This window comes from Podarcis liolepis, assembly GCF_965112155.1.
Source record: "Podarcis liolepis genome assembly, chromosome: 3".
In the NCBI taxonomy this organism is placed as follows: Eukaryota; Metazoa; Chordata; class Lepidosauria; order Squamata; family Lacertidae; genus Podarcis; species Podarcis liolepis.
The window spans coordinates 98,947,863-98,972,852 of record NC_139557.1 but is presented as its reverse complement, the minus strand read 5'-3'; the positions used below and the strand labels follow the sequence as shown (position 1 = coordinate 98,972,852).

Here is a 24,990-nt window from a genome sequence, read left to right as displayed (position 1 = left end):
TCACATAGCACTTGGTGAATTATGTGCCACACAAGTAGAGTTTTAGAGTATCAGGATATGGAAGCTCGGCTGTTAAAATGGAATACTCAGGATGAAACAGTCAAATCTGCTATGATTAAATGGGCACAGGACGTTGGTCATAACATTATGTTTGCTGACTGGGAACAGTTGTGGACCACAGGTATGAAATTCACGGCATGTAATGCCCTTAGAGAGAATATTATGAAAATGATTTATAGGTGGTACATGACACCAGTCAAGCTTGCAAAAATCTACCATTTGCCCGATAATAAATGTTGGAAATGTAAAGAAACTGAGGGTACATTCTTTCACCTTTGGTGGACGTGCCCAAGGATTAAGGCTTTCTGGGAAATGATATATAATGAATTGAAAAAGGTATTTAAATATACCTTCCTGAAGAAACCAGAGGCCTTTCTCCTGGGCATTGTCGGCCAATTGGTGTTAAAGAAGGATAGAATTTTCTTTATGTATACAACAGCAGCAGCAAGATTACTCATCGCGAAATATTGGAAGACACAGGAGCTACCCACACTGGAAGAATGGCAGATGAAGGTCATGGACTACATGGAACTGGCAGAGATGACTGGCAGAATCCGTGACCAGGGAGAAGAGTCGGTGGAGGAAGACTGGAAGAAGTTTAAAGATTACCTGCAGAAGCACTGTAAAATTAAGGAATGTTGAAATGACGTTTGATTGAAAATAAGTGGTACTGGTAAAGAGATGCTTAAGAAAATGTAAATAGGGATTGATAATTGGATATTTATAAGAATAGGTTAATATATGGAGTAAGGATAAATGTTAGAGGGTAAGGATTTGCTGAATTTAATATTTGAACTGGAATACAAAATGGGAGGTGTGAGGAGGTCAAGAAACTAGTGAAGAAAATATAAGATTTGAAAATATTAATCTATTTTTAGTCTTGATTTTTGGCTTTTCTCTTTGTTCTTATTCTTTATTCTTTATTTTTTCTTCTTCTATCAACTGTTTTTCTACTGTGTATCTTTTATTTGTCTTGTTTTTGTAGTTTAAATGTTGGAATTTGTTTTTATTGTTTGTGAAACATTCATAAATATCATTAAAAAAAAAAAGATAGGGAAGCTCGGAGCAGAACAAAACAGGCCAGGCCAGTGGTCACAGGGTTCCTGCCCCAAACCGTTACCTGTTCTCTCTTGAGAACATTTACTAAAGGAAATGCATGATGAAATCTTGTAGCTCATTCTTACCACTCCACATGATTAGGTGCCACATGGGCTGGGGGAGATGAGGAGAGAGAAGCATATATCATATCACACTTTTAATAAGATCAGCACTAACAGAAGGGGAAAGTGGACTCTGGACTCTCTTAGCAGCAGCATATGAAATAGTTGTAATTATTTTGCATAAATTGCTAGAGTACCTCTTAGTGTGGATATTCCTACCACCCAAACTAAGCAGGGAGAGATAGTTAGATCTGCTGTAATTCAGTATAACAGTGGTTTTCAACCAGTGTGCTGTGGCACCCCGGGGTGGTCAAGGAGTGTTGGTTGCCAGGAGCTGAGGCGGCCTCGGAGTAAGCAAGCAGGCCAGGGAGCCCAGCCAGCCAGTCCAACAGCCCTTGCTGCTGGGAATGGACAGACAAGTCCCAGGCCCCTTGGGGCAGTGTGAGGAGGCATATCTCTTTGGGGGCAGGGAGGGGCAGCTCAAAGACTAGTAGTAGTGGCGGCAGCTGCCCTGAGGACTCCCAAGGAGAGGGGAGAGAAGGCTGAGGGAGCACTTCTCAAGGGAGGGTGTTCAAAAAAGGGTGAGAGGCTGTCAGCTCTGCAGGCAAGGGGTGACATAACTGGGCTCCTGATCCCCACAGGGGTGCTGCAGAAAGAAAGTAGTTGGTCAAGGGAGCCATGGACTCAAAAAGGTTGAAAACCTGCAGTACTGTATAACATTCCACAAATTCCAATTGGTAAAATCCCTAGAAGTAACAGCAGAGGGCACTCTATCCCTCTCTAAATTTGTGGCAGAGTGGAATTGACTAGAGAAAAAGCCCTGGTGAAGAAGGAAACATTTCTAACATCTGTACAGAGTACGGTGCTGATAAATTCTGTTGAAATACTTCGTAAATGAAACTGGTTGCCAAAGTTGCTTTGAAAATGATCTCATTTATGTGTTCATCCTATTTTTATAGAGCATTTAAATGAATGCACATAGTGGTGTTGTTTAGTCGTGTCCGACTCTTCGTGACCCCACGGACCAGAGCACTCCTGTCTTCCACTTCCTCCCAAAGTTTGGTCAAACTCATGTTGGCAGCTTCAAGAACACTGTCCAACCATCTTGTTCCCTTCTCCTTGTGCCCTCCATCTTTTCCAACATCAGGGTCTTTTCCAGGGAGTCTTCTCTTCTCATGAGGTGGCCAAAGTATTGGAGCCCCAGCTTCAGGATCTGTCCTTCCAGTGAGCGCTCAGGGCTGATTTCCTTAAGAATGGCTAGGTTTGATCTTCTTGCAGTACATGGGACTCTGAAGAGTCTCCTCCAGCACCATAATTCAAAAACATTGATTCTTCGGTGATCAGCCTTCTTTATGGTCCAGCTCTCACTTCCATACATCACTACTGGGAAAACCATAGCTTTAACTATACGGACCTTTGTTGGCAAGGTGATGTCTCTACTTTTTAAGATGCTGTCTAGGTTTGTCATTGTTTTTCTCCCAAGAAGCAGGCGTCTTTTAATTTCGTGACTGCTGTCACCATCTGCAGTGATCATGGAGCCCAATAAAGTAAAATCTCTCACTGCCTCCATTTCTTCCCCATCTATTTGCCAGGAGGTGATGGGACCAGTGGCCATGATCTTCGTTTTTTTGATGTTGAGCTTCAGACCATAGTTTGCGCTCTCCTCTTTCACCCTCATTAAAAGGTTCTTTAATTCCTCACTTTCTGCCATCAAGGTTGTGTCATCTGCTTATCTGAGGTTGTTGATATTTCTTACCGGCAATCTTCCAGCAATTCATCCAGTCCAGCCTTTCCTATTATGAATTCTGCATATAAGTTAAATAAGCAGGGAGGCAATATACAGCCTTGTCGTACTCCTTTCCCAATTTTGAACCAATCAGTTGTTCCATATCCAGTTCTAACTGTAGCTTCTTGTCCCACATAGAGATTTCTCAGGAGACAGATGAGGTGATCAGGCACTCCCATTTCTTTTAAGAACTTGCCATAGTTTGCTGTGGTCGACACAGTCAAATGCTTTTGTGTAGTCAATGAAGCAGAAGTAGATGTTTTTCTGGAACTGTCTAGCTTTCTCCATAATGCAGCACATGTTTGCAATTTGGTCTCTGGTTCCTCTGCCCCTTCGGAATCCAGCTTGCACGTATGGGAGTTTTCGGTCCACATACTGCTTAAGCCTGCCTTGTAGAATTTTAAGCATAGCCTTGCTATACACATAGTGTATAGTTGCTTAACTCTGCCTCTGTTGCTGTTTGTTGTCCTTCTCTTCCTAGCTTATTTGACCAGGTTCGGTAAAGGCAGGGCTGACTGATTTTTAGTATGACAAAATGACAGTTCAACCTCAGTGAAGTCATTCCTTTGCCTTCAAGCGGGGGGGGGGGGGGACCAAAACTCCTTTCATAGCTGTCGTTTCCACTGCTACTTTGATGGAGTAGCAACTGGTGTGCGGAAGCACAGCCACCCCACTGACCTGAACAGGACTGGAACAGGGCTATGGGAATGCACCTGTGAAGCCAGTCTGGGATTACTGCTGAGGGTGCCCAAAATCCAAAAATCCAAGAATCAGCCAATGCCCTAAATATCCTTTCCTGGAATGTGGCTGGTTGGTCTAGATGTTTATCTCAATCTACAGATGTTCCATTCTATTGCCAAAACTTTAACATCATCGCCCTTCAAGAGACATGGGCGGCGGAAACTCCAGTTCTGGGATTACTGCTTATCTGCCTACAGAGCTCCAGTCTTGCTCCCCCCCCCCCAACCCAGATAAACTGCAGTGCTGCTGCTGTGAGGTCACTGCAGACTCACTGCTAGTGCTTTCATAATCATCAAGCCCTATCCACTTTGATGCAATGCCTCCATCTGTGTATGGAGTTTGCTGGATTAGTGTTTGGTTGCAACATATGCCATGCTTGCTAAATTCTCAGAGTTGTACACTATTATTTCTGAATTTGCACCGTTGGTGCTGGAACACCATTTGCTGTTATATTACTATTAAATTATATTAATATGCTATTATGTTATATTACTTAAGCTAAGCAAGCGTGGATTGTTTTCAACAACTGAGATAAAAACGAGTAGAAGCCTCATGCAGGAATAGGATGTGTATACTTTTTAAAATTATGGTTTCTTGCATGTGGATTTACTTAACCCATGTATGAGGACTATGTTTTGCAAGAAAGTACTGATCAAAACATGGAAACAAAATAGCAATGATGTTCTTTTGTGTTAAAATAACAGTAATTCTTGAAGTCAGCAAGACTTCCCTTTGTAGAAGCAATGCTGGTTCTTTTTCAGTACACTTGCTGCTTCTGTAGGTTTTTATATCTAATATTTTTAAAGTAATGATTTCCATATAACTTTTAATGCTGCTCTTTACCAATCTGGGCTTGTGGTTTCCTAAACATTCCTCCCACTGTCTTTAATAGTATTGCATTTGCTGGCTTAATTCACACATCAAGGTGTGCCCAACTATGGCTTCCTGAAGAAGTGTGCATGCACACGAAAGCTCATACCAAGAACTAACTTAGTTGGTCTTTAAGGTGCTACTGGAAGGAATTTTTTTATTTTGACTATGGCTTCCTGAGATTGTGCAAACATTGGCTAGAGTTCATGGTTGAGGAGAGAGCTTAACCACATTCCTGGGTTTCATGCTAAGCCAAACCTTACATTCACTGCTCAGCTGACCTAAGAGAACCAGCAAGGAGTAAAGCAGGTACAATCTCTTCCCCAGGAGCCAGCGCATTTGTGTGTTCACAGTAAGTCATGGTTTGGGCTTAGCATTATGTGCAAGCACATCCTTATCTTCCACTCATTAACTTTAGCATTTGTTAAATCTTTCAGTTTAAAAGTCAACAGTTTTGCATTTTAGTTCTGTACACCACTACCCTCTGCATGTTCACTCAGAGGTAACTCCCACTGACCCGTTCCACACTTAATACTAAGACAATCCATGACTTAGTGTAAACAAGTAGATTGAGCTTGCTTTGCCCCCTCATTCCCCACCCCATTATTCCTGCTGCACTAAGGCATGGTATGGCTTAGTGCAAGGGTCGGCAACCTAACGCCCATGGGCCAGAAGAGGCCCATGGGGGTCGTGTAACCGGCCCATGGACCCCCACCACCCGCTTGGGGACCCCCCACTGCCCGCTCGGTCGGCTCCCGTGCGCCACGCTAAACTGGCGTGGAGTAGAGCGGGGACCGCCTTCTGCAACACTGGCCAGCTTCCCATTGGCTGCAGGAAGCTCCTGCAGCTGCACACACCTCCTCCACACCAGAAGGAGCATCAGAAATAGCGTTTGCACATGTGCGTGTGTGCGCACTCCGGCCCACCGTGGCGTCTGCGGGACCGTGAAGCAGCCCAAGCCACAAAAACTTTGCCGACCTCTGGCTTAGTGTTACACTCAAATCAAGACTTCTGCTTTCACAAGCTGTAGCCAAGCTTAGTTCTGTGATTTACCACTCATGGTTTGTCTGGGGGAAGATCGACCATGAGCCTGGTTCAGATGTAATGCTAAGTTAAACTATTTCTTAGCTCACATCAAGAGATGAGAAGAGCAGTCATATTCCTCTCTGGGAACCTGCACATTTCTTTGTTCATGCCAAGACATGGTTTGGCTTAGCACTGCATCTGACCTGAGCCAGTGGGTCAGTGGTGATGCATCTTTAAGGCTGTAAAATGAGAGTAACTGCTCAGGTCTTGGGCACTTAAGCTACTAGGGCATTCCTTCATTATAGAGATTTAGAAATTCTGACATAAATGAAAATACATTACATTGTACTAAAAAGAAATTAAATTAGGGGGGAAAGCCATCTTAAGGAGCACTCAGATTGCACAATGGCAGCAATAATTTTGAAGTTCCTAATAAGTAGAACACTGGATATAAAAATCACAGGACAATGGGACAGCTAAAATTAAAGAATGCATTTCAGAATTTAACACAGCAAAGAATTGTTCACTTGTTGATACAAAAGTTGGTCAAATGGCAATGTTAGAAAATGGCTTTTATACTTTTTTGTCAATTTCCCTTATGAACGAGGCCCTAAGACAAAGAAAAACATGTGCATATACAGTAGAAAGGACAGATACCACATGAGAACACACAAGTTTTAAAAAATGCTCTAACAAATACAGATCACCATAGCCTAAGATAATTCATTTGGGGCACTATCTCCCCAACTATCCTAGGGTGCTAAGCACTTTTGTGGGCTATGGAGAACACAAGCAGGGAGGAACAGAGCTAATCCCATTAGCCCTTACATTAGTATTTTTTAAAACATAGTTTATTTTTCACATAGGAAAAGCAGTATACAAATTCCATAAACAAATAAATATTCATAGGTGTAGAAAGTGGCATAGCAGTTGTACAATTGTCAAAATATTTTGGGTCTCTTTCTCTGCTACTGAGTTTAAATGGTCCAGCTCAAACTGGATCTGGCATTTGGAAACCCTGAGTTTGCTTCATATTAAAATAATGCAGTTTGCTGGTGTCTTAGGGAAAGTTTGTGTGTATGAGAGAGAGTGAATTCTTTAGTACAGTGCATCCACATTGTCCCATCTTGCGTGGGTCTGTGGGTGTGTAGATGAGAGATAGATAGATAGATAGATAGATAGATAGATAGATAGATAGATCCCAAAAGCTAGCAAAATCACTCCAGGAGAAATCTTAGCAAAAATAAAAGGGTCCAGGTGGCAGTGGCATACGGTATGAAACACAAAGCCCTCTGAACCTTTAAGTACCCCATTCACTTAACAAGAGTTGCCTGAAAGCAATCACAACGCAGAAACCAGCTAGCTCAGATATCAAGAGTCAATAGTCTTAGTTTCCAGTGGAACACAACCAAATAAACAGCTTCATTAGTCAGTTAACCTATTGTACCATTTACACAAGATAGAATGACTGGCTGGTTCATGCCATACTAATAGAATTTTTTTACCTGCTTCCAAGTATTTCTGCATTAAACTAAATAAACTGAAAAGAATTCAACTTTGTCTGGATTGTGCCTTGTGTACAGATAATTAGTTAGGCCCAAGCAAATATGTTGCTAAGGAGCTATCTTTAAAAGTTATCCTCTGGATTTATCTTAAGCTACTCGAAAATAATTCCAGCCCTTTCTTGCCAGGGTTGCAATTTGTCATCCAGAGGTAGACAGACTGGGCATATTTCATGCATAACAGTGTCTAACATTCAGAAAATATAAGCTCATTTCCTTCTCATGGAGAAGAAAAACACCACCCAGCTGAAAAGTTCTCCTGCACAAGCTCAAATACATTTCCAATTCTGATTTGAAATGTGACAGCAGCTGCTTTAGAGCTGCACCATGGAAACCGCACATCAAAGCGCTTCTCCTTCTAGCATAACAGCCAGTAGCTCTTTCTAGCTTTAAAGAGCTACCGGCAACAAGAAACAGAGACACTTGCACAAGCCCTCCATAGTACAGCCTCATGATCAACAGCACTGAAGTGTCTGCATGGGTATCTTAATCCCTCCCCACTCCCCACCCAAAGAACATTTTTCATGTCTACACAGAAGTAGCCAGTTATAAGATGGGGCATATGCCTGGTTAGGATTGTGCAATGACAGCTTTCTGAGGGGGACAGCGCTCCAAACGAGTAATAACATGCTTAGGGATCACCTTGATATTGGCAGGTCTTGGTCATAGCCAGTCAGGCTTAGCTTCCCATTCCACTGCAATTCGTATTCCACCAAAAGCTATGTTACTTTGTCTCACTGTCCATTGTGGCAGAAGGACTTACATACATAAGGATAAATAAAAAAATTCCTTCCAGTAGCACCTTAAAGACCAACTAAGTTAGTTCTTGGTATGAGCTTTCGTGTGCATGCACACTTCTTCAGATACACTGAGTTGAGTGTATCTGAAGAAGTGTGCATGCACACGAAAGCTCATACCAAGAACTAACTTAGTTGGTCTTTAAGGTGCTACTGGAAGGAATTTTTTTATTTTGACTATGGCAGACCAACACGGCTACCTATCTACATACATAAGGATGTAAATTATGTTCTCATTACATAATTCCACCCCATTCATTTCAATGTAAAAGAAGCACAATACAAATTGGGGGCAGGGGGTAATCAATTACATTTGTGGGCCAAAAGCAACAGCAATAGTAAATACTAATCATATTCACTGGACTGATAAGCGAACACCAGCCATTTCCACTCCACTTTTTGTCAGAAATCCCCTTCTATCCTATTTTGTGCTGACTACCTGCTGCATGACAATTGTGTTTGTGGACCCTTTGATATTCTGCTCAGTGTTTGGCTGGGGTTGATATGGCATGTGGTCCAGAGAGTATGTACATCAGCTGCAGTACTGTGGGCATCAGGAGAGAAAAAGAAAGAGAGATGTTTATAAAAGAGGGTAAAACAGAAACACAGGGCTGATTCTCACAACTACTTTCTGGGCTTCTTTTTCGGTTTAAAGCAAAATAGGTTGAGTGGTTTGGCATTTGTCACACATCCCATAGTGCACCAAGCTGGCTGTTTATATTAAGAGACCAGTCCATATGAAAACAGGAACACACAGAGAGATACATGGGTTAAAAGAAGCCTAAGAAGCAATCAATGTGAACTCTCCACAGAACAAAGAAAGAAGGGACAACAGGACATAGGAAAAAGTCACACAAAAATGAATAAATAAGTAAATACATAAATAAGATGGTCTGTTCCCAAAATCTGAGTGTTATAAATAGAGTCAGTAGTCCTTGGTGCTCCTGAATTCAGGCATGCTCCATGCCCTTCTGGCTGGATCGGTGCCCCTCTCAACATCTTCCGAAATGGTCTTGATGTCACTACTGAAGGGCAGAATCCTGGCCCGGGACTTGAATGTCATGAGAGAGAGGCTGGTTTTGTGCTTTGTGTTCCACTGCCTTGCAAGCTTCTTTGCCTCTTCTTCCTCTTTGCTCTTCTCCATGGCTTCTTGGAGAACGGAACGAAAAAGCCGAGAAACTTCAGAGACCTCTGGTTCGTATTCAGAAACAAGCTGCCGAAATCTATGGGGAGGAAAGAAGCCAAAAAACTAATTCATAACCTGGGGTATAAATCCTAAGGCACAAATATTTGCTCTTTTAATCTATAGTTACAACAACAAAAATCCCCTTAAGAATAAGATCCCTTTTCCAAAATCGGAATGTATTCGATTCATCAAGTGGATAATAGACAGCTATTAATCCAATCAAATTTTTGCCATTTAAATAATGAGGTATTCAGATGAACAGATATGGTAGATGCATGTTTTTTGCAGGAGAGATGAAGAACTAGAATCACCTCTAAAGGGTTTACTACATCCATTACAAATATTGATGACTTTACCACCAATTTTTTATTTTATTTTATTTTTTGCTTCACTTTGCTTTGGTTACCATCCGATGCAAATTTCTGGAGAGCTTGCAAGATGGCCTAATAAAAGCTATATTCCTAATACAGATTTTGGAAAAGATTTATTATGCACTTCTTTCAAGTTATTCACATGAAGGCTCTCAAAATAGCTCAAGACACCCAGGCTGTATGCTGCATTCACACAAACATAATCAATGTTAGGTCATTTGCATTGCTTCTGTACTGTTCGCCCATGTTTGTAAAAGACAGATTACCGGTATCCTGCCTGATTTATTCCAGTTCAGTTACTCAAACAAAGAAGCAAGTGTCTATGCTATCTTTCACCAAGTATTGCCAGTACACTTTGAGTTTCATCTGCATAGCCATAAGGATGTGAAACTGGATTTTAAGAGAAAATGAGAACCAATATTTTCAGCAAAGCTCAAGACACTCCCTTTCAAGCATCACTTAACTGAGATCTTCAGTCTCTTAACCCACAGCAACAGCATTATGATGCTTCTGAGAAACTTTACAAACTGTGGAAGGTGGGAAAACCAGCATATTTTCCATTTCTGTTGGTGAGCGTACAGCCATAGCCAGAGAAGGTTGACAGAAGACTTCAGCTTACCTAATAATGATGGGCCCACAGTAGGAGGGATGTATTTTGGAGCACATGTCCTCCAGCTGCAGACGCTCCCCTGGACTGATATCATAGCTGTGCTTGGGGTAGCTAACTAGCCACCCATAGTCAACACCTGTCTTTATCTTGCGGTACTCGTTCTCTCGTTCCCGATGCTGCTTCTCAGCTTCCTTGATCTGCCAGCTGAGTTCCATCATAAGAGTTTCCACCACCATTTCTGTTGGGCTCCTCTGAGAAATGCGACTGGGGGGTTCATTCCACCCGAACCAGGAAGCCAGCGCCATGTTCACTCTCGCTCTGGCCCCTCACACTGCAAAAGGGCAAAAAGAAAGATGATACACATTCATTTTTGCCATAGAATCATAGAACTGTAGAGTTGGAAGGGACCCCAAGGGTCATCTAGTCCAACCCCCTGCAATGCAGGAATCTCAACACTATCAAATTGGTCCACCATCCCATTTGAAACCACACTGCACCCTGCTTAGCACATAGCTATTAGTTTTATTGCTACACCACCAGACAAGGTATGCTTCTCTGACATGAAGCATAAAAACATTTGCAACCAAAATTTTTGGCTTTGGGGGTTTTTTTGCTCAGCTATTTCTACCAAGAACATGAAAAAACTTTATTCTAGTAAGAGGGAATGATGTGAAAATGAAGGGTGTGGCTCTTCACCATGCCGGAAACTGCAACATAGTATAACTGCCTTATACAGAGTTAGACCAATGGCAACTCAGTATTGTCCTAACTAACCTTCCTCAACCTAGTCCCTTCCAGACGTTTTCCCTACCAGATGTTTTTTGGCTACAAATCCCATGCTGGCTGGGGCTGGTGTGAGTTGTAATCCAGAACATCTGACCAGGTTAGGGAAGGCTGCTAATGGTTCTTAAGGATTTTAGATCAGAGTCTTTCAATCCTGGGTGTTTCCAAGCAGGGCTTGGAACCAGGAACCATGCAAATTGGCATGGGCTCTACCAGGATAGAACTCTCACCTTGGGGGTCCTTACTTTTTGGCAGTGAAATGTGACATTTTGGCAAGTACAAACCTTCCCCAAAACAGCAACAGCATAAAATACTAAATAAAAAATCTGTGAAATCATAACTCTTCCCCTGTTGGATTTAGGGTGGTGCGGGCAGTTCCCCCACAGAGGGTGCCAAGATCCATAATTAAGAAGATCCATGGGGAGGGGGGCAATTTTTGCTTTGCTGAGGTAAAGATGACCAAAGTCCACCCCTGAGAAGGAGAAGGTCACATGTGGCTGCTGCAGTGTCTTACTTTCAAATGGCCATTGAAGGAGCCAAATATTGCTACACTGAAGCTGAAGGAGCCAAATAGTGTCCCCTCAAAAAAAGGGGGGTCACCAAAACAGAAGCCCCTTTTTCCCAACCCTCTTCCCCCTGCCTTTCAGGCAGCGTAAGAAGAGGATCTTAGGACCCACAACAGCCAGACACTCCCCAAATACCAAGTGATCCTTCAGTGTGAGAAAACATAGGATATGAATATGGTAACAATTATGCCAGCGATCTAAATGAAAGAAATGTATAGACCTTTGGGAGTATCTGCTAGGAGACAGAGGGCTACAGGCGTGGTGGAAGAAAAACAATGCTATGTGCACCCTATTATTTTCCATCTGATATCTGACAGGATACATTCAGTTCTGTTATGGGAGCCAGAGAAAGCCTCGACAATCAGCAGCTGAATAAAAGGTCATGTGAAAATCCTCCTGGTTAATCTCAATACATAATCTTCCTGATACAAGGTTGCCATGTGGAACAAGCATTTTATTCCTGATTGAATTTAGACATCATCATCATCATAAATAAAAATGCAGGCAAACAATTTCTAAAAGCAATAGCAAAATGTGAACACTTTAAAACAAAGTTAAATTAAATGCCACTGGAAGCCAAGAGTAAAAGATGTTATATATTCAAACTAGCAGCTATAAAACCAGATGTCAGAAACCCCAATGAAATTTAAAAATCTTCAATTTCTGGCACAAAATGCAACAAGAGGAAGCCCACCAAATTTCAACTGGGGTGGTATTTCTGGGTCAAGGCATCATGACAGAGAAGGTTCCCAAGACATGCCTGAAAGCAAAGCCTCCAACGTTTATCTCAATACCTAGACAGGCCCATATCAGAGCAAGCAGCCTCTAATATAACCTGGTCCTAAGCCGTTTAAGACTTTAAAAGACTAGAAGCAGCTTTTAATCCAAAAGCTAAAAGAGCCAATGGAGCTGGCATGACATTGGAGCACTTGCAAGCACCAGCTACTTGAGACCCAAGTCATTTGGGAATTTATATTTCAGTGTTAATATCTTAAATTGGGCTATGTAGTTAACTGGTAACAAACACAAATCTTTCGAGACTGGCGTAATGCATGTTCAGTCAGACACATCAACCAGAAGCCTCGCTGATGCATTCTGCATTAATTGCAGCTTCTTGTCTTCAATGACAACCCTCCACAGAGCATGCTGCAATAGTCCTACATGGAAGTTACCAGCTCCCTGTGGCCAAGCTTTCCTTGTGTAGGAATGACTATATCTGGCAAACCAGCCAGAGCTGGAAATAGGCACTCCTAGCCACTAGGGCATAGTGGAGTCAAGGAGTACTCTCAAGCTATGCACCTGTTCCTTCCAAGGGAGAACAACCTTGTCCAAAATTGGCTTCTACCAACTTCCCAAGCTTGAGATCCTGCAACACATAGTACCTCCACCTTGTCTGAATTCAGGTTAGGTCAATGATGCTGATGATGTCAAATTGAAGTATAAAAGACAACAGATTGGAGCTGCAGTTCAAGAGCCAACTTCACTGACTGGATACTCATTTAGGATGATATATGTAAGGCAGGTTTTGCCTCTGCTTTCCAAGGAAGCAATTAAAGTCCAAGAGCCCTGTAAACAGTTACAGGCAGCAGTAATAGACCAGAGATGAATTGTGTCAATATAAAGTCCCCTCTTCCTTTTCCTGCTCCTTTCAGTTCCAGGAAACTCATCACAGTGAAGTTAGTGAGCTGGCCCCATTTCCATTCTCTTGCTCTCATGGGGGACGCCACAGATTTTCATGAGAGCTGCTCTGCTAGTGTTTTTAATTTAAAATTCACTGTGAGGCTAATCATCAGATTACACACAGTGGCTTTTCTGTAAGGATGGACTAAATAACAAATGAGAGCCTACAGGACAGTTTCCAAAGCTATGATGGAAAATACATTTTCATTTAAGCAATTTATTAGATTCAAAATGTTTTATAGCCAGTTTTTATATTAAAAAACTTCTTACAGTTTTCAACTTGGTGCTGTAATAATAATGAACTTTTTTCAATCATTCAAAGCAATACACTAAATGCAACCCTGGCTTTCCTGGGCTTGAGTTACTTGCCATGACCTAAGCATCTTTCCTTTGCTTTGGGATTTACAGCAAAATCCCATGCATATCTGCTAAGAAGCAAAACACACAGAGTTCAATAGGACTACCTCATAGGCAATAACTAGGTATAGGACTGTAGACTTAGCCACTGCTTAACTTTTCCGGCAATTGTGCCCACAGAGATGGTGTCAAAAATCACACTCGTATGCTCTTTTAATAACATAATGTGTTAGAACTCACAATTTCTAATCCAGTGACCAGGGGTTAATTTCTACAGGGGAGGTGTAAAAGCTTACAGCTGTCTAGAAGTCCTATCTACAGAAGTCTCCAGACACACAGTACTCTCAAAAACCATAATATCAAAGGACTGCACTGGCCAGTTGGTGGACTTATGTCAAAAAGCCCAGAGCATTTCCTCTTTGAGAGCCTCAGTAGCTTATTTCATGTTAGGGGCTGGCCTCAAAGTTAGGCAGCAGCCTTCTTTTCTGTTGTGGCTGTGGAGGAGTCATCCCTCTTCATCTCTTTCAGGCACTTCCTTCTCTCATCCCACCCCCTCTCTGCTCAGTGGACTTCCAGAGAAAGGACAGATTACTCAAACACTGTAAAGACCCATTACCCTCATCACAATCCCCTCTAATGTATCTTTTTCTACATTCTTCAAGTTCCAAACTGCACTAAAGCTCCAGACAGCTTAGAGACCTGAAGAAGAGCACTAATATTAAAGGCTTGGGATTCACTGCAACGTTTTGTTGTGGGCCCCATTTATTATGTTATAAAAGCAGATTTGGATGCCATCATAAACACCGAGAATTGCATAACACCCATTTATTGTGCTGCAATTTCTATAGCTGAGTCATCGTCCAAGGCTTTTCTTAGACAATTTTAAACACACTTACAGTAAATGCCATTCCAGACATTCCTTTGTTAAAAAAGGTGCTGGTTCTTGAAAGAACTATCACACATAAGAGATATTCAGTGTCCACAACCAGAGCAAGGACAATAGCTTTAAGTGGGGTGGGGTGGAATGCATGGCAGTGCGAAAGGACATGTTTTGAAGGATGAGGAACCAACATGGCACAATCCTTGGTGCTCTTTCTGATTGCTATTTAAGCACACCCATCTCAAGCCGTCCCAGGTCAGGAACTGCACTTAACAAACTACACATGATATAAAGAAGACTCAGGCTCCGCTTCCCCACTACTGTACAAAGTTGCAGCTAGGTGGGAACAAGGCAGAGGGGAGATTCACCCTCCTTTTCCCAGTCTTCTTCCTTGCTGCTTTTCTCTCAGCTAGAATTCCAGAAATCCACTTCCACTGAAACTGAGTCCATGACACCACTGACAAGAGATATGTGTTTCCCAAAGTGGTCAGCAACATACAGGTCAGAGGAGGCATTTCACAGTAGGTACATTAGGAACAGAAGTAGGTACAAATGTAAACTTCCTGCCATGTAATAGCCACGTGGTAAAATACATGGGATTGAATGCTTTTTCTTCCTTACCATTCTGGAGGCAGCAGAAACACACAATGGAGAGCCAGGGGCCAGAGAATTTATGTTACAGGGCAGAAGTTTGTGCATGTTCATTTCTGAAGTAGTAGCCCTAAGACTACTTTGTGTGTGTTGATGGTTTTAGGTGGGTGCTTTTTAGAGAATGTAAAAAAGTGTGAATAATGAAATAACATGATTGAAAAGTGGGTTTGAAATAGCCTTTAAAAAGCATACAGTGATGTGGTGGCAAGCTTTCCATTCTTAATTCCTCCCCCCCCCCCCCGCCCACAGAAATGTTTCTATTTAGAATTGCATTTGTTTCATAAAGTTAATTAGGAACTTAATGAATACTAGTCAAATTAAGGCAACTTCAATTGGCAAAATACCAGTCAAAAGTTGTGGTTGTCCCCAAGGAAGCAAATATATTTATGCCCACAGAGTAATAATCATTTCTAAGTGAAACATGGGATTTGTTTGAATATAGCAGCTTTTGTTCTTTAGCCTGGTCCTCTCTAGACATTTTGGATCCTGTGACCAATGAAGTTGGGAGTCAAAAACATCTGGAGGGCACTAGTTTTAGCATTTAGGCCACAGAAAGCATGTATTACTCATCTCCCCACTCAAACGAAGTATCAAATAAACTACTTTTGGCTCTCAGAAACAGTTGAGATATTTTTACAAAACGTAAGAATTAACATAACATACTTTGTTTTGTTTTCCAAATATAAAGGTTAAGCAAAGCATGCTAGGTCAGATCCCAAAGGATTTAGGACAGTAGAAACTTTTCTAGGAAAATCTTCAAGAGAGCCTACACATTACAAAAAGATTTGCAAACATGCAAATCATTCCTGTGAACTTGTCAGGGAGCCGAGATGACTCAGTGACAAGCCCAGGTTTCCCCAGTGTAATGTATACATTTAAAATGCAACATCAGAAGCAGCCTTCAGCTGATGCAAACTGACATTCGCTGTAATCCAATAAAGTGATGGCCCTAGCTGTGAATTCAGGAGAGGGTAATACCAGTAAAAATAAACAGAAGCTGAGAATAGAAATGGTGATAAGGAATCTTTTTGCCCAATACCTTTGAAAAGGGGGTGTTTTTCTTTTTGTTTCTAAATGTTTGTGGTAAAACTCAGCATACTGCATGCTTATTAAAGCAAAACGCAGTCATCTGCCCAGACTCAAGAGTTATGTACTCAGAAGTAGTTTTTGGGGGACAGGGGGCGGGCTGGTGTGGAAGACTCCCTGGTCCTGAATGGGGTAACTGTGCCCCTGAAGGACCAGGTGTGCAGCCTGGGAGTCATTTTGGACTCACAGCTGTCCATGGAGGCGCAGGTCAAATCTGTGTCCAGGGCAGCTGTCTACCAACTCCACCTGGTACGCAGGCTGAGACCCTACCTGCCCGCGGATTGTCTCGCCAGAGTGGTGCATGCTCTAGTTATCTCCCGCTTGGACTACTGCAATGCGCTGTACGTGGGGCTACCTTTGAAGGTGACTCAGAAACTACAACTAATCCAGAATGCGGCAGCTAGACTGGTGACTAGGGGCGGCCGCCGAGACCACATAACACCGGTCTTGAAAGACCTACATTGGCTCCCAGTACGTTTCCGAGCACAATTCAAAGTGTTTGTGTTGACCTTTAAAGCCCTAAACGGCCTCGGCCCAGTATACCTGAAGGAGCATCTCAACCCCCATCGTTCTGCCCGGACGCTGAGGTCCAGCGCCGAGGGCCTTCTGGCGGTTCCCTCATTGCGAGAAGCAAAGCTACAGGGAACCAGGCAGAGGGCCTACTCAGTAGTGGCGCCCGCCCTGTGGAACGGCCTCCCATCAGATGTCAAAGCGATAAACAACTACCTGACATTCAGAAGACATCTTAAGGCAGCCCTGTTCAGGGAAGTTTTTAACGTGTGATATTTTAGTGTATTTTTGGTTTCTATGAAAGCCGCCCAGAGTGGCTGGGGAAACCCAGCCAGATGGGCGGGGTACAAATAATAAATTTTATTATTATTATTATTATTATTATTATTATTATTATTATTATGTTTATGTTTATGTTTATGTTTATGTTTATGCCAACCTCTCATAGACTTCTTACTAAAAACATCTAATTTTGTTTAAGTTCATGTGCAGTTTTTATTAAAGGCTCGCCTTAATATGAAGAGGGTGGATTTCGATATGCCACAAAGTAGCACCAAAGTGTTACTTCGAGTTACGATGCATTATACCAATGACCACTTGGCATGCCCACAGGTGTTAGCTGTCTTTCAATAGTAGCTGAGCTGATTCTTCAAAATCTTGAGAGAAGGCAGTCTTGCAGATTCTCCCCACACTCAACATATGCACACACACACTTAATCAGCTTCTACTACTACGCAAGTGACGGTATTTTCACTGTGTTCATTAAAAATCTTCATTTGTCTGATGCAAATAAATGCAACAAAAGCCCAAACCTACTTTTTCCTGTAAAAAGTATCTTTGGGAGGTAGACTTGGAACTGGGAAGTTATGGGAAGGTAAGGATTTAAACAGTTCTCCTCCCTGCCAGTTTTCTATCAAAAATTCCCCACCACTCCCCAAAGGTATTTTTTCCTATGAAAAATAGCCAAAGTGCTCTTATTATAGAGTATACCTGTGCTGTCAGCAGCAGTCAAAATAATTATAAACCAATGTTTCCTTTAAGTGCAAGCTGACTGGAATGTCAAAAACAGATACCTATATGTACAAGCTTGTGCTACATAGAAACAAAAATTTCAAGTCAGAAACTCACAATTTTGTATCTCATCTCAGCAATTAACTCACAAGATGCCACAATTCTCTCGGTCCCCATTCCCCCACCTACAATAAGGAGATGATATTACTGATACACCACACAGAACTATTGTAGATTACTGAGATAAAGTATATGGCATGATTTAAACACTTGAAACATGCTAAGATATAGATAACAGGAGAGTGGTTAAAGGAAAAGCTAGGAGCACAGGAAGCTGCCCAAGTTGGTTCATCTAGTTCTAAATTACCGGTATCTGCTTTTCAGTGTTCCAGGCAAGAGTCTCCAACACTTGTGTGTGTTTCAGACAAGAGTCCTTCCCAGCCCTACCCGAGGTTGCTAAGGATTTAACCTGGAACCTTATGCATGCAAAGAGTCTGCACTGCCCATTCAGCTATAGCCCTTCCCAAAACCGACTTCACAATTCTTTTGCTGTAGCAGAAATCCAAAGACAGTCAAGAAGACTAACAGATGTTAAGATTAATTGCATCACAAAATGCTGTTTTGATATAATCTGAAGGATCTAGGGTGATGCTTCCAGTACCCGGGATTATGGAGTTAAACCTAAAGATACACTATTGACTCATCCAGTTGTAATCCTCACTTATTCTAATTGGAATCCATAGTTACAAAGTGGTGAGTCAAGGATCCAAATTTAGCTCTCAAATCCTTCTGTTCTTTTTTTTGGGGGGGGGGTGTCATTTGTATCTCTACTGTTAGTGGAAAATATCATATTGTATTTTGACTACTGTGTACACCCCTCTTGTCCAGGCTTCTTTATAATGAGAGTTACTTAGTTTTTTTCAGAACTATTTAATGATAATACTCATGAGGTATTAAGCATATTAAGCACATATTAAGCAAACCCCAGGGTATGCAGCTCCTTTTTATCAGAAGCATGGTTTTAACTTGAATTTTTGATCTCAAACAGCAGCTGACTTTGAAGTACCTGACTTAACATACCTCTCTACACAGTGAACATTGTTGCAACCATTTTTTAAAATTGCTTGTAAGAGCTAAACAGGTAAGATCTCTTCACACAGAGTATGTCTCCACTGCACTCCACTTAATAATATTATTAAGGAGGTGATCTTTTCTACTGGACCAACTTCCGCTTGGGAAACAGCATGTGTTACCGGTATCTTTTCGTCAAGAACAACCAAACAGGAGCTCATTCTCAGCACAGCAAATCACCATGCTCAGATTGCTGACAACAGCTTCCGTGGGATAGCATCATCATAGCTATAATGCAAAGACCTCCTATATTACATCATTTTGGCAACTAGCTTGGAGAGTTTACCACCAATGCAACCGCTTCCCAAAAGCAGTCAACATTGAAGAGGTAATTTTCTATACCAGGTGCTAGAATGACATCACGACTGATGCCACAGTAGGAGTAGCCACTGTTGTACAGTCCAGATGTTCGCCAATAGTCTGGGGTGATGGGAGTTTTAGGCCAGCAACATCTGGAAGGCACCACACTAGCTGTCCTTTTCAAACATGCTATGACCAGTGTCACCAAGCAGCACACTCTGCATGATGTTCATAACATGCACTTCAGCTCACAATATCATGACATTGTGCAATAAAGTGCTTCTGGGAAACCACAGAGCAACATAACAATCCTCTTTTTGACTCTGCAGTTCTAGAGCTTTTTTAAAAAAACAAACACCTCATCTTTTTTGGCATAGAACCATAAATTATGGGGGGAAGCACCCTCCCCATTTCCAACCTGGGATACCATGCATGGTGTGAACTATCAAAGGTACATTGCAGGATAACATGTAATCTGGGATTGGCACTTTGTGTGAAATAAATGAGAAATGACGAATCCAGCACTTTCCCACTTCCTCCCAGCAGCAATGTTAGGCACCCTTCACTACCTTTTTGCAAAGTATAAGGAGTTTGTCTGTCATGCTGGTCCTAAATTAAGAAGAGTCTCCACTTATGTGCCCTTTTAATAAAGGATATTGTTAAAGTAGTTCTAATATAAGAGCCATAGCTCAGTGATATAACATCTGCTTTGCTTGCTCTAAATCCTAGGTTCAATCCCTGGCATCTCAATTCCCCTGGAAAGCCACTGTCAGTCAGTGTAGACAACACATTTTTTAAAAAATAAATTATTTTTCAGTTTTTCAAATATTTACAAACATACAAAACACAAATCATATACATTTCTAATACACATATATTTGACTTCCATCCCCTCCTTTTGTGGTTTCTTTTTAGTTTTAATTTTCATACCGCATTTTCTACATTAAGGTAGTCTTTATTTTCTCTTAATAATATATTAAACTGCTTGTTTGCATACATGAGTTTTTCAAACATTCCACAAATTTCTCCCAATCTTTAATAATTTTCTTCTTCTTCTTTTTCTTGGTTTCTTATTACACACACTGACCTTGGCATTTTGGCATAATCATTAATTTAATTACCCACTCTTCCTTGGTTTGTACTACCTCTTCTTTCCAACTCTGGGCAGAAACCATTCTAACTGCAGTTGTAGCACACATAAACAGTTATTATCATTAATAACTCTTTCAAACAGTGTAGACAACACTGAGTTAGATGGACCAATAGCTTGACTAAGGCAGTTTCTTGTGTTCCAACCCGTGATTTTTGCCCAACATGTCAAAATCAAAATTCCCTTTTCTAGATAGCTTAACTACACAGCAATTAGATCTTAAATGTGAAGCAAAGCATTCTCAGAAGTGTTCGGAATTATCTTCAGACCTTTCCATGACCCACTTATGCCAAAGTATTCCAGTTTAAACTGATGTAATCCCTTTGCAGTCAATGAAATTAAATCAGCTTATCCCCCCCAAGTCCATGGGATATGATGGACTGAGAAGAATTCCAGCAATGCACTCCATTGAAGTTTATAGCCCTTGGAGCCATGGATCAACTACCCACATGGTCTACCAACACCATAATCCTCTGGTAGAAAGGATGGGACTACAGCAATGCCACAATATATAGTGACTTGGAATTCCTTCAGCTAAAGGACAAACAACACAATGTACTTATTTTGGCTTCAGAAAAGCAGATTTGGTGGTTGTGATTTTGAGTGGGAAAGCTGTAGTTGTGTATAGATATGTATTTATTCCCCTTCTGCATCTGCTTTGCTACTCTCCAGAACCCTCCCTGTGGCTATATTTCCCTCTTTCAAGGTTCCAGGTGCACCCTCATCCTTGCACACATCTGGAAACCTATTGGGATAAAAACAGTTGGAACCGTAAAAAAAATGGAGTAGGAAAATGTCAGGGAGGGAAAGGTTTAAACAAGAACTCATGCTTCTCTGCTTAAACAGCACAGCTTCCAAGTTGCTTAGCAAAAGATCCACTAAGCTATTGTTAAATTCATTTGCAGAGGATGATAAGGCCTGCTGGTTCTAGCCTACTTCCCAGGAATCCTATGCCTCCCCCAGTACTATCATACCATGCAAGAATATGTATGAAAACAGCAGCAAATTCACTGCAGAAAAGTGATATGATTTTTCAATGCACCTTGGACATAATCAATATGTTAGGTAAATTGTACCTGTCCAAAGAAGCTTTGAAGCCAGTAAAACTCCTTATCTCAGACTGAAACCTTTAAAAAAGCTACACTTGGACTTCCTTTTTTTAAAAAAAATGCAACCTAGTTTTTATTGTTATTTTGAAATATATATTGTTAAATGCATGCAAATTATTTTAATACATAGCTAATGGAGAAATCATTCCCTCAAACTATAGCACAGAAAGAGAGAGTGAAGAGACGGCAGGCAATGACCAATTGATGAGTGTGCACACGCACTGCTGCAACCCAGAAGTGGCAGGAAAAGGGGGCGGGATAGGCATACACACATGGGGGTCAGGAACATAACCCCCATGCAAAACAGTTGTTGCCTGTACAACGCCTCTCCATTGGCTCAGCTCATAAATGTGATTGTCATAATTTTCTAGAAATTTCTACTCCAGCTGGTGATTACAAGAACTCTGAAGCAAAGAACTAGTGCTCAATGTTGCTTTTGCTCCTTCTTCCCTTCTAATCCCTTTTCCTTTTGTGTCATGTCTTTGGCTACAAATCTGAGGGTGGCAGCTATCCTATTACTGATTTTTGTGAACTACTCTGGGAGATTTTCTTTGGCTGAACAGTGGGATAAAAAAAGTTTTAACTAGGTAAGTATCCAAAGATCACTATACCCAGGGACAGGCTGTCCACGTATATCTCTGCACGCAAGCAGCAAACACAAGATGATGCTGACAGCTTTAATACTTCTGATCACCTCCAGGGGTGGAGAATGAATGCCTGGGATCAGTACCATCACATCTCCCAAATGGCATCCTTCAGAGGGCTGATTCATTTGCTCCTATGGAAACATGCAAGCCACTACCCATGTCATTCCAGTACCATCTAGAAAGCCCAGGACTGGGGAAGCTGTGGCCCTCCATGTGTTGTTAAAACTACAGCTCCCACCAATGCTGACCACTGGCCATGCTGCCTGAGGATGATGGTGCTGAAACCCAACCTCTATGCTCTGGTAACCTCTAGGTTAGATTACTGCAACACATTATACACAAGGCCACCTCTGAAGACAGCTTGGCAATTTCAGCTGGTGCAGAATTCAGCAGCCAGGCTGCTCACCAGGACAAGACGGTTTGAGGATATCACACAGATCCTGGCCCAACTGCACTGGCTGCCAATTGGTTTTCGGGCACAATTCAAAGTGCTTGTTTTTACCAATGAGACCTTAAACAGCTTGGGACCACTATATTTCAAGTACCGCCTCTCCCCATATGAACCAATCCAGACACTGCAATAATCATTTGATGCCTCCTCCATGAGAAGTCCAGAGGGTGGTAACATGAGACGGAGCCTTTTCTGCAGTGGCTCCCTGTTTGTGGAATGCTCTCCCCAAGAAGGCTCACCTGGCGCCTTCATTATATATCCTTAGGTGCCAGGCGAAAACATTTCTTTATAACCAAGACGTTGGCTGATTAACATTCTGTGGCCTTTTAAACGTGTTTGTGGGAGAAGGAGTTATTGGTTTGTTTCTGCTTTATTATGTATTTTGTGTTCTTACTTTGTCAATAGGGATGGTGGGACCTGTAGTCTAACAACATCTGGAAGACACCATGTTGGTTGCCGCTGCACTAAATAGCTTTCTTAAAAAAACAAAAAAACAGATCAAGCCAGTACGGTCCCATTAGCATTTCAATGCATTGTTTTACCATTGGATTTTCCTTTAAAAATGACAGATTTTCAATCCAGATAATATTTTGAGAGTATGTAATAGAGAGCAGTTTTTCCTGACAACATGACAAATAATTTCTACCTTGCAACATTCTTATGGCAGCATGAGCTGATCTGGGCGATTCCTATAAATAGCTTTACAAAAACGCTATTGGAGCTAAGCACCTATTTACAGGGGAACAGCCATGATTTAAATCCTATCAAAAAGCCCCATTTTAGATTTGCAGTTACAGAATTAACAGTACCTACAGATTTATCGCTTTCTACCAAATGAACAAAAAACACATTTCAGTTTCATAGAAGCTGAGGATATATTTATCCATTTTTTATTGAAGATTCAAGAAAGAACTAAACTACAGTATGTTTATTTCAAATACCAAATACTAGCTCTTATCAAAGTTGAGAGCACTGGTGCAATATTGTGGATGTTGGATGATAATGAACTTTGGTTTGTGAATCATGACTTCAGAATTTTGCCATAATTCCCATTAAGGAACTTCAGGTAAACTCTACTTCTAGCTAAATTCCCCATCTTTAAAACTTGCCCCTCAGGAATGGTGAGAAGAGAGTCAAGGCATGGGGTGCATAGCCTGTACAGTGGTACCTCGGGTTACATACGCTTCAGGTTACAGACTCCGCTAACCTAGAAATAGTACCTTGGGTTAAGAACTTTGCTTCAGGATGAGAACAGAAATCATGCAGCAGCGGCAGCAGGAGGCCCCATTAGGTAAAGTGGTGCTTCAGGTTAAGAACAGTTTCAGGTTAAGAAAGGACCTCTGGAACGAATTAAGTACTTAACCTGAGGTACCACTGTATATTTGCACACACATTGCTAGACACTAATATGTCCTTGGAACAGATGGTTGGTGTTTTGAACTCTAGCAGTGTTTAAAACAACCTGTTGGGGAAAGTAAGGAAAAAGACATCATTTTCCCCCAGCTGGTATGCAATACCCACTTATGTGCCTCAAAGCAAGGGGGGGCAGTTGCAGCCAGAAACACCCTCTATACATGGGTGTAGTCAGGATTTATGGGGGGGGCAGGACACCCACCTGTCAATCATCCTCGGTCTAGCAGATTCGGAATGTCTCAACAACAGATGTTTCAAATTACAGTGGTACCATCCGCCAGGCATGCCGGAGCCCTATTTCTGTTCTCATCCTGAAGCAAAGTTCTTAACCTGAAGCACTATTTCTGGGTTTGCGGAGTCTGTAACCTGAAGCGTATGTAACCCGAGGTACCACTGTACTTTCTTTTGACCCCAGGTGCTCAGGGGGGGGAAACCTGTCAAAATCTTTCTACTAGTTAAGCATTTTTATTTATTTACTTGATTTGGCATGGGGCAGCTGCAACCCCCCACCCCACCCCCGGTTACGCCCCTGCCTCTCTGCCTACAGAAATCCAGATGCGTTTGTTAGCGGTCCATCCAATCGTTACCTGTGAAACCGAGCGGCTCCATCGCATGGGCGCAACTCAGAGCCAAGCGCCGCCGACTTCCAGTCGGACTCGCTGCAAAGTGAGCCTCCCACCACGGGCGAAATGGGGTTAAGCAGACGCAAACGCGCCCGAAGGCCCCCCCCCCAAAAAAAGTGAGGCGCGCGCTTTGCCAAACTTTCGCCTCTCCCCCTCAGGAGGCGCGCCTGGGCTGCAGCCCTTCCTCACCTGGTGCCTGGCGGACGGCGCTGAGAGGAAGCACCCCGGAATCCAACCCGACGGAGGACGAAGACCCGAAGAGCCCCACTGCCGAGGAGCTGAAAGGCGAGAGGGAACCTTCCCTCAGCGCTCTCAAGCGCCTTCTCCCGCCCCTGGCGCCCGAACCGGCCAGAGTCTTCCCTCAGCGACACCCGCCTCAGGCTCCTTTTGCTCGCATAATCCGGGCGCGCCCAACGACTTTCCCCGGCCAGGCCCCGCCCCGCCGAGTTCCTGATTGGCCGTCGCTATAGCGA

General features: G+C 42.3%; 2 protein-coding genes across 5 annotated transcripts in view; one reads left to right on the top strand and one right to left on the bottom strand.

The window, feature by feature from the left end:
- The window catches only part of HHAT (hedgehog acyltransferase), a 569,735-nt gene that overhangs the window by 488,611 nt on the left and 56,134 nt on the right, over positions 1–24,990 (top strand). The window lies entirely within an intron of this gene.
- Positions 6,121–24,950, bottom strand: RD3 (RD3 regulator of GUCY2D). 3 transcript variants are annotated; one of them, XR_014523594.1, is made up of 5 exons: positions 24,707–24,950; positions 22,876–22,957; positions 10,179–10,500; positions 8,203–9,225; positions 6,121–7,963 (listed from the first exon to the last, which is right to left on the bottom strand). XR_014523594.1 is itself a non-coding variant. In XM_083494887.1 (3 exons), exons 2-3 carry the CDS (start codon positions 10,472–10,474, stop codon positions 8,928–8,930), a joined length of 594 nt encoding a protein of 197 aa, XP_083351013.1. In that variant the 5' UTR covers positions 10,475–10,500; positions 11,807–11,953; the 3' UTR covers positions 8,894–8,927. The 3 variants fall into 3 exon arrangements, 1 of the variants encoding a protein (XP_083351013.1); XR_014523595.1 differs by lacking the exon at positions 22,876–22,957 and having other exon boundaries at positions 24,707–24,949; XM_083494887.1 differs by lacking the exons at positions 6,121–7,963; positions 22,876–22,957; positions 24,707–24,950 and adding an exon at positions 11,807–11,953 and having other exon boundaries at positions 8,894–9,225.